This window comes from Tauraco erythrolophus, chromosome 30, assembly GCF_009769465.1.
Source record: "Tauraco erythrolophus isolate bTauEry1 chromosome 30, bTauEry1.pri, whole genome shotgun sequence".
NCBI classification, from domain to species: domain Eukaryota; kingdom Metazoa; phylum Chordata; class Aves; order Musophagiformes; family Musophagidae; genus Tauraco; species Tauraco erythrolophus.
Genome location: NC_141494.1, coordinates 1,043,469 through 1,052,714, shown reverse-complemented (window position 1 = coordinate 1,052,714; position 9,246 = coordinate 1,043,469). Strand labels below are relative to the sequence as shown.

Below are 9,246 nucleotides of genomic sequence, written 5' to 3'. Positions count from 1 at the left end.
TATTAAAGTATTATTACTTAAGAAACTTGGTGTCTGCTCTTTGTTTCTGTCTGTCCACGTTTTAGGAGAGGTCTGGGAGCGGTGGTTGGGAACTGGGCACCCGGCCGAGCTGAGCTCTGGGGGCAGCGGGGCCAGAACCTCCTGCCACCCCGCACGGGTCTCCCACCGAGTCTCACGCCTTTAGCAGCATTTCTTGGGGTTAATTAGAGCAAAGTCCAGCCTGGGTGGAGAAGGGATGGGGAGCAGCCCTGCGGAGAAGGACTTGGGGGTGTTGGGTGAGGAGAAGCTCAACACGAGCCGGCACCGTGCGCTGGCAGCACAGAAAGCCAACCGTGCCCTGGGCTGCACCCAGAGCAGCGTGGGCAGCAGGGCGAGGGAGGGGATTCTGCCCCTCTGCTCTGCTCTCCTGAGACCCCCCTGCAGTGCTGCCTTCAGCTCTGGGGGCCCCAACAGCAGAAGGACATGGAGCTGCTGGAGCGGGGCCAGAAGAGGCCACAGAGATGATCCAAGGGCTGGAGCACCTCTGCTCTGGAGACAGGCTGGGAGAGTTGGGGCTGTTCAGCCTGGAGAAGAGAAGGCTCCGGGGAGACCTTCCAGCACCTCCCAGTGCCTAAAGGGGCTACAGGAAAGCTGGAGAGGGGCTTGGGACATGGGTATGGAGTGATGGGACACGGAACAATGGATTTAAATTGAAAGAGGGGAGATTTCGATGGGATCTAAGGAAGAAATTCTTCCCTCTGAGGGTGGTGAGGCACTGGCACAGGTTGCCCAGAGAAGCTGTGGCTGCCCCATCCCTGGCAGTGTTCCAGGCCAGGTTGGATGAGGCTTTGGGCAACCTGGTGTAGTGGAGGGTGTCCCTGCCCATGGCAGGGGGGTTGGAACTGGATGATTTTGAAGGTCCCTTCCAACCCAAACCATTCCATGATTCTATGATCTGCAAGACTAGCAGCTCCCCTGCACCCACTGCTGTTCCCAGTCATGGTGCCAGAAGGGTCCCATGTCCCTGTGCCTTGTTTCACCCTCCCCACTACTTCATTCCAGCAGAAATCCTATAAAACCTGGAACAAAACTGAGCTGCCGGGCCCGAAAGTGTCTCCATGAGCCTAAATGAGCTCATCATCCCGTGTGCCCATGCCAGGGCCTGGCTGGCTGGCACGTCTGACGGCAGCGAGCCCCGAGGGATGCTTGGCTCAGCCCCTGTCCCTTTGCAGAGCCAGGGGCAGCATCCATCCCCCGTGCACCCACCTTTCGCGGCAGCAGGGCTGACATCACCTCTTGGCACCGTGTTTCGGTGCGGGCAGATGGTGGTGCGGGAGGGGGTGGCACTTGGCAGCTCTCCAGCTTGTCTGCACGTAGCCGTGCCTCTCCCAGCTGGCGCGGGCACGAGGCAGAGCATGGCCAGGTGGGATAATAACTGTCACTCACCTGGGGACAGGCTCCAGCCATGGTCGGGATGCTGCCAGGGCTGGGGTGGCTGTGCCCTTGGTTGGAAAAAAAAAGGGGCAACCTCAGCTCAAAACGGGGCTGGCACCCACACGGTGCAGCCACGTCTGCGTCCGGTTCATGCAGCACCTGTGCCATGGCAGCAGGATCCAACCTGCCCCTCCGAGCCTGAATTTCAAGCTCTCCTCTCCAGCCTCCCAGCGAGATGCCCCCTTGCACAGGCTACGGTCACACCTTCCTCCCCGTCCCTCCTCCTCCTCGCCTCTCACACCCCTCATTGCTTGGCGATGCTGCCCAGCAGCTCCGTGCCCGAGCGGGCAGAGGTGCAGCGCCAGAGCTGGCACAGTCCCTGGCCTCGAGGAAGGACCCTGGCAGAGAGAGCCTCCAGCAGCAACTTTATTTGAGGATTTTGCCCAAATTCCTGTTTCATTGATAAATCACACCCCAAAGCAAGACCCTGGCACGGATCCTGCCAGCACAGCCAAGTGGGATGGGGTGACTGGGGGCAGCCATGGAGAGACAGAGATTCCTCCCACACCCCCCCAAAAAAAACAACCCACACTGTGACGGGGGGCACTAGGGTTAATGGGGACAGGCTCTCTCAGTAAGGCCCCCAACACCCCTCTTGACTGACAGCTGCCAATCACCCTCTGACAGTGGCACTGGGCTCAGCCCAGTCTGTCCCAGCACCCGGGGTGATGCCCACCCTGGGAGGTACCCGCTGTCCCCTAGGCCAGAGGATGGGGCCACTGTCACCCTGCGGGTGCACTGGGGTGTCCCCCAGCTGCCCCAGCAGCACCCAGAGGCACACCCAGCCCTTGATGTTGGAGGGGCAGGGCTGGGTGCGAGCAGTTGTGTCGCTGCTTGCTCCACCAGGCAAGAGAAGGGTGCACCCAGTGCCCCCCTCCCCACCCCACCCTGAAAGGCTGCACCCAGGGGTGCTGCAGAAATGTGGCACCAAACAAGGGAGTTCACACCGTTTGGGCTTGTTGGGTGCCACCCTGAGTCACCTGGTGACTGTGCCTTCAGGGCTGGAGGAAGCAGTGACACAAGGGGATGGCACGTCCCAACCAGGAGGAGAAAGAGGAGACCCTGATGCTTTTTCCAGCCTGTTTGTGTAGGTCCTACATACACACGGGGAGAGCAGCACACGGGCAGCACGACGGTGCGCGCAGAAGCAGCCGTGCAGAAGCAGCCCCCAGCCCACCCCGTTCCGGGGGGGCTGCAACGAGCAGAGGTAGAGGGTGAGAAATGATGCCACTATGTGCTGGGTGGTGGCAGGATGGAGGGGGGTGTCAGGGTGGGGGCACCCCAGGGTGCTCAGATGTTCTGGCAGCAGGGTGCCTGCCTGCCCTCCTGCTGCGTGGGCAGCACCCGGATGGGCTCGATGGTTGTGGTGGGGCCAAACTCCGACTCCGGCTGTCCGGCAATCTGCCTCTGTGACACGATGCGGTAGATCTCTGCCAGCAGAGAGAGAAGAGAAGGAAAAAAAAAAAAGTCTTTTAAGTATATATTTCCGTGGGGGACCTGCCCCCCTCCCAAAACACGCAGCTCAAGGGGTGCAAATGCCCACAGCCTCCCATCCAGGGGAGCAGAATCCCACCCAGAACATACAGCCAGGGTCCCCAGCAAGGTCCTGAATGTCTGAAACCATCTCCGTGCCCCCTCCTCGCCCCTTTCCTGGTTGCCCCTTACCCGAGAGGATGTTGTGGAAAGCTGTCTCCACGTTGGTGGAGTCCAGAGCAGACGTCTCAAGGAAGGACAGCCCGTTCTTCTCTGCAAGGACAGGTGAGCTCAGGTGGGTGCCACGAGCTACAGCTGCCCTGGGATGGGACAGGACAGGGCAGGATGGGGGAGATGATACCTGCAAAGCTCCTGGCCTCATCGGTGGGCACAGCCCGCAGGTGCCGCAGGTCGCTCTTGTTGCCCACCAGCATGATGACGATGTTGGCATCAGCGTGGTCCTGCAGCTCCTTCAGCCAGCGCTCAGCGTTCTCGTACGTCAGGTACTTGGCGATGTCGTAGACGAGCAGAGCTCCCACCGCCCCCCTGTAGTACCTGGGGGGCAGCGAGGGGACGGGGTCACAGCAGAGCCCCGGGTGAGGGGCACGGGTGGGGTCTAAGGAAACTCACGCCGAGGTGATGGCCCGGTACCGCTCCTGCCCGGCCGTGTCCCAGATCTGAGCCTTCACCGTCTTGTTGTCCACCTGGATGCTCCTTGTGGCAAACTCCACCCCGATGGTGCTCTTGCTCTCCAGGTTGAACTCGTTGCGGGTGAAGCGCGAGAGCAGGTTGCTCTTCCCCACCCCAGAGTCCCCGATGAGCACAACTGGGGGGGCACAAGCACAGTGTCAGCCCCCCCCAGACACCCAGCAAAGGCATTTGCGTCCCCTGCACCACCAACCGTCCCAGTAAACCCCACAGCCCAGCCCGGCAGGGATGGAGGATCTCCCCATCTGTAAATACCCCTCGAGAAAATTCCTGACATGCCCTGGACGTTGCCAGGTGTTTCCTTCCCAGCGCCGGGCACGGGAAGGCACCGTACGAGCCTACGTGCACAGCACCGGAGAAAACCAGGGCCAGGACAGCCCAGGCAGAGAGGCCAGGCAGAACTGGGTCTCCTATTTCCAGCCCAAGCTCCAACCCCGAGGGCACACAAGAGAACGCAAAGACCTGGTCTGAAAGGAAACATCCTCATCCTCCTCCTCCTCCTCCTCCTCCTTCTCCTCCTCCTCTTCCTCCTCTGCTGCTACTGCTCCAGCCCGTGAGCCGGGAAGTCCCTGGGTGTGGGTTACTTAAGTGCATTTTCTGCTTGTCCCAGATCTGGCAGGTTCCTGTAAAACCCGGTGCAACAGGCTCTGGGGAGCCTTTATCACACAACTCCACTATCAAGTTTGTTGAGTTTATGACTCAACAGGTTTCAACTTTTGTTTTTTTTCTCCTTCAATTCTCCCCGTACTGTTGATTCTGCCCGTTCTCCAGGCACTCTCAAACGCTGCCCACCGCACTTCACCCACCCTCGTGAGACCAAGCTTGGGGGACGCTTCTCCCCATCAGGATCAGACAACAGCAGGGCTGAGATCGCGCCCATCCAGCGCCCACGCTGGGGAGAGCGCCAGAGCAGCAGCACCAGCGAGGGACCACCGCCTACGCCGCACCGCGGAGGGCTGCGAAGGACCTACCAGGTCCACCAGGACTGCGAAGCGCGCTGCAGGATTTGCAGCAAGACACATCTACGCTCGTTCAAGGCTCAGCAGCCACCATCCTCCAAGGATGTTGCTACATGTCCTGGATAACACCTTCTCCATCATCTCCAGCTCACAGGGACTCGGCTCCCTCGCATGGGACAGGATGCAAAGCTCCCAACAACGAGCCACCTCCGTGCCAAAACCCTCATCGGAGGGCAGCCGGCAAACAGCGGCGCTCCGCAAAGCCCAACAGCATGCGGAGCAGCTCCCTGCCATGACCGAGGGCAGCTGGAGGGCACCGGAGCCTCGCTGGCAATCGCCATGCCAGGGCGGCCAGCAACAGGGGGAAGAGCAGCTCCTCCGTGCTGAAAGCCGCCGGGCACTACGCGGTGGCCTGGGAGGACCGGGACAGTCTGGGCTACTCTGGACAAACCAGTAGAAAAATGCAGGCCTGGTGATGAGCCGGGTTCGTTAACGCTTACCGAGCCTCGCCGCTTTGATCTGGGCTTGGTGTTTAATCAACGGGAAGTTGCCACTTCCCTCGGCTCAACCGCTGTGGCCCCTGTCCTGGCAGTGCCACGCTCCTGCTGCCTCCGGCGCCAAGCGCCTCCATGCCCTGGGAACAGTGGGGCAGCACAGCTGGTGCCTGCAAGAGCCCTGGCTGCCAGGAGACAGCACTAAGTACAGCCAGGGGAAACTGAGGCACGAGCGTGCCGTGCTGCGTCACCTCTTAAGCCAGCAAAAATAGCGTAGGAATGGGAAAACCTTAGGAAACCAGGATAGGGGAGGGAGGAAGGAGCAGAGCCAGCCTGGGCCGGGCACACACCGACCTTGCACGGACCCCCACGGCCACGGCACGCTCCTGCGGGCTTTGTGCCACGCCAGGGATGCGGGGAGGGGGTTGGATGGGGCAGGGATCCAGCAGCCTCCAGGGGTGCGTGCTCGGCCCCACTGCCCCGGGCTGGAAGGGCAGGAGGGACTGGAGCAGCAAAAGCGTTCGGCACGCTCGGCCCCCGCTGCCCCCGGACAGGCAGCAGGAGCTGTTTAAAGCCGAGAGCGCGTGTCCCGCGAGCGCCAGGGAAACATCCGACATCACGTCCCACCCCAGAGGTGGGGATGGAAACAGCCTGGAGCTCTGCACGGGGGGGGACACCACGAAGCAGCAATGCCCAGGGCTGTTTCTCATCTATCCCGAGCCCCTCCAGCAGCACCGAGGGCCTTCCTGGGAGCACAGCTGGAATTTGCGTCGTGCTCTGCAAGAGGAGAAGGCAGCGGATGCTCCCACCTCAGCGGAAATCAGGACAATGCTGCTTCAAGCAGTGACCATCTGCCACTTCTCAGGGGCAGAAGTTGGTCCCAGAGAGTGCCAGCCCAGCTCTGTGCCCCCAAGCATCACGTCTCCCTTGGACTTTACTCCTACTCCAGGAGGGATGAGCAGACTTTGCATTCAAAAGTGAGTTTTCTTATTTTTTAAGGACTCCTGAGACCACCACGAGACCGAGGAAGGGAACGTGGAGCCCGGTGCCAAGCTGCCCTCAGCTCTGGCTCCTGTAGAATCACAGGGAAGGGACGGGCACCCCAGGAGAACAACACTCCAGGGCCGTCCCAGAGCCATGCCGCTGGCACGACGCTGGGCAAGGAGCAAAGGACGCAGCAGCCAGAGGAGCTCCTGCCCAGGTGCCCAGCTCCAAGGCACGACCCAGCTCCGGCTGCATCAGAGTTTCACCCTTTGCCAGATGCCAGATAACTCCAGAGAGGAGGATTTTCCTGGCAGGGGCCAGGGGAGGTGTGCGAGGAGCCGGGGGCTGGAACCACTCGGGGCCTTTCGGGCAGGGCTGTGCCGGGAGGCTGACTCACAGCCGGCCGCCGGCTGAGCTCACTCCCGGTTTTTATTGCTCCGGAGGCTGCGACGGCACCGAGCTGTCCCCCTCGCTTCCCCCAGCACCCCCGGTGCGAGCGGAGAGCTGCCAACAGCAGGGAAAGCCAGTGTGTGCCAGGGGGGCGGCTTGGATGGGGATGCTCCATGGGGGTGCCAGGCTCCTACCACCAGGAAAAACCAACCTTGTGCCTCCAAGGGCCCGTTCCTGTCCCCCTTTGCCCACCAGAGAGGTCACACTGTCACCGGCGCCGGGAAGGACAACTGCGGAGCCCGGGATCCGTTCCCTTACCGTAGCCGGGCAAGATGCACAGCTTTTCCCCTTGGGACTGCTCCCCCTGCCCCCAGAGCTGCCCCTCGCCCCTGCCACACCAAGGGGGGCACCCAGACCCACTCCGGGGGGTCAGGGACCCACCTTCCCCCACCACCCCCTGCTGCCCCCAGGGACCAGCACCCCAGCATGGGCACAGGGACCCCTCCCCTGGCTGCTGCACCCAGCCGAGGGCTCCGGGCTCCTCCGGCAGCACTAACGAGCTGCTTTAATTAGCACTGAGGCCACCAGGTCTCTACAAACCGTCGGCCCACCGCAGTCCGAGGCCCTGGCACCACCGATACCCACCGCCCAGCTCAGGGGAGCACCCCAACGACCCCTGCCCAGGTCCCCCGCACTGGGAGTGGTGTGTTGTATCCCAGTACGAGCCAAAGGCCCGGCTTCCAGCTCCATCCCGAGGGGGCTGCGTGGACACAGCACCGCTCACGGTGGGCTGAGACCGAGCAGAGCTCGTTACAGGAATGGCGGCGGGGCAGGGGCAGGGGCACGGGCACGGGCACGGGCAGGGGCACGGGCACGGGCACGGGCACGGGCACGGGCACGGGCACGGGCAGCGCACCCACCTTTGAAGAGGTAGTCGTACTCCTCGTCTTTGCCCCGCATCGCGCCCCGCTCCGCTCCCGCTGGGTCCAACTGGGATTTCCGGACCTCATCCAGCCCCGGCAGCGCCCGTCCCCTGCGCACCCATTGGCTGCCCCAGCCCTTCCTCCTCCGCACCCATTGGCGTTCCGGGCTGCCCGTCACCGCCCAGGTGCGCTCACCTGGGGCAGGTAAGGGGGGGGGGGTCGGACAGGCCCCCCCGGGGCGGCCTCGGGGCGGGGGGGCAGCAGGAAAGGCCACGGCCGCGTGTGGCACCCACGGGGATGGTCACGGAGAAGCACGGAGCGTGAGCCGGGCTGGCACATCCCGCAGGGCACAAAGGGAAAGTGAAGGCATGGAATTAGCGGAAGATAAGGAGAAACCAGCAGCAGTTTTCCCAATTCCAAGGGGTTTTGGATAACTGAATCATAGAATCATGGAATGGTTTGGGTTGGAAGGGACCTTCAGGATCATCCAGTTCCAACCCCCCTGCCATGGGCAGGGACACCCTCCACTACACCAGGTTGCTCAAAGGCCCACCCAACCTGGCCTGGAACACTGCCAGGGATGGGGCAGCCACAGCTTCTCTGGGCAACCTGGTCTAGTGCCTCAGCACCCTCAGAGGGAAGAATTTCTTCCTTAGATCCCATCGAAATCTTCCCTCTTCCAGTTCAAAGCCATTGCCTCGTGTCCTGTCACTCCACACCCTTGTCCAAAGCCCCTCTCCAGCTTTCCTGTAGCCCCTTTAGGCACTGGGAGGTGCTGGAAGGTCTCCCCGGAGCCTTCTCTTCTCCAGGCTGAACAGCCCCAGCTCCCCCAGCCTGTCTCCAGAGCAGAGGTGCTCCAGCCCTTGGATCATCTCCATGGCCTCCTCTGGCCCCGCTCCAACAGCTCCGTGTCCTTCTGATGTTGGGGACCCCAGAGCTGAACACAACACTGCAGAGAGTGTCACAAGAAGGGCAGAATCCCCTCCCTCGCCCTGCTGCCCACGCTGCTCTGGGTGCAGCCCAGGGCACGGTTGGCAATGCTGGTCACAGTTCAGACTGATAAACCATCAGCCGCCCCCTACAAGCCACCGAGGGTGTGGGGGTGTGCACTGGGAAAGGCTGTGTGGGGAGGGAGTGCAGAGGGACCGTGGCATCAGGCTGGGTTGTTTGGGTGGCCACGATCTCCGGCACGTTGTGGAGGTGGTGACCAGGGGATGGGACCACAAACACGCAGGAATTCCAGCTCAGCAAACCTGCATTTCACAAGACCTTTAATGACTGCGTCACTGTCACACTGGACATGGAGCTGCTCCTGGGCCCCTGGGCACCCGGCTCCGCACCGAGCCCCGTCCCGCTGTGCAGACACGAGGGACCTTTGCTAGGTCCTGCCATCACGCTTGGCGCATGTCTGGGATGGAGACAGTGGTGTGCCAAGGGCTGAGCGCTGCCACTTTGCTCCTTAGGGCTTGGCATGACCCCAGAGCAGTCCCCGGTGGGGACGGAGACCCATGAGGACAGCCACATCCCCAGCACGTGGCACGGGGTGGCCCCACAGGAGCAACCCCAGGGCTAGACGCAATCAGAGCAGCTCCTGTTGCTGGTATGATCCCGGCCAGAACCTCCTGGCTCCTTCGCCAGTGGTGCCCCGGGGGTGTCTCAGTCCTCCGCACCGTGGGTCCGGAGGGGCCGGGAGGTCGACGCGTGACGGTAGTGATGCAAATCAGAGCCTGGCAAAAACGAAGCAGAACAGAGCAGAGCTCCCAGCACTGCTGCTTCTCACCATTTATGGTAGAATCTGGTCCCTGTTCGGGCTGCTGGTCCCCACTGCACCAGGATGGGGTG

General features: G+C 62.2%; 1 protein-coding gene across 1 annotated transcript; it reads right to left on the bottom strand.

The window, feature by feature from the left end:
• Window positions 1-2,763: 2,763 nt before the first annotated feature.
• LOC104373509 (ras-related protein Rab-11A) lies at window positions 2,764-7,441 on the bottom strand. The gene is made up of 5 exons (XM_086628273.1): window positions 7,402-7,441; window positions 3,577-3,772; window positions 3,308-3,501; window positions 3,139-3,219; window positions 2,764-2,903 (listed from the first exon to the last, which is right to left on the bottom strand). The coding sequence occupies exons 1-5, from the start codon at window positions 7,439-7,441 to the stop codon at window positions 2,764-2,766; spliced, it is 651 nt and encodes a 216-aa protein (XP_086484399.1).
• Window positions 7,442-9,246: the final 1,805 nt, after the last annotated feature.

Bases quoted from the DNA above. Each gene is read 5' to 3' on its own strand.
- LOC104373509 (XM_086628273.1), bottom strand. From the start codon at position 7,441: ATGCGGGGCAAAGACGAGGAGTACGACTACCTCTTCAAAG. The intron at 3,773-7,401 runs GTGGGTGCGCTG...GTGCCCCCCCAG, and splicing joins GTACGACTACCTCTTCAAAG to TTGTGCTCATCGGGGACTCT. The intron at 3,220-3,307 runs GTATCATCTCCC...CTGTCCTTGCAG, and splicing joins TGAGGCCAGGAGCTTTGCAG to AGAAGAACGGGCTGTCCTTC.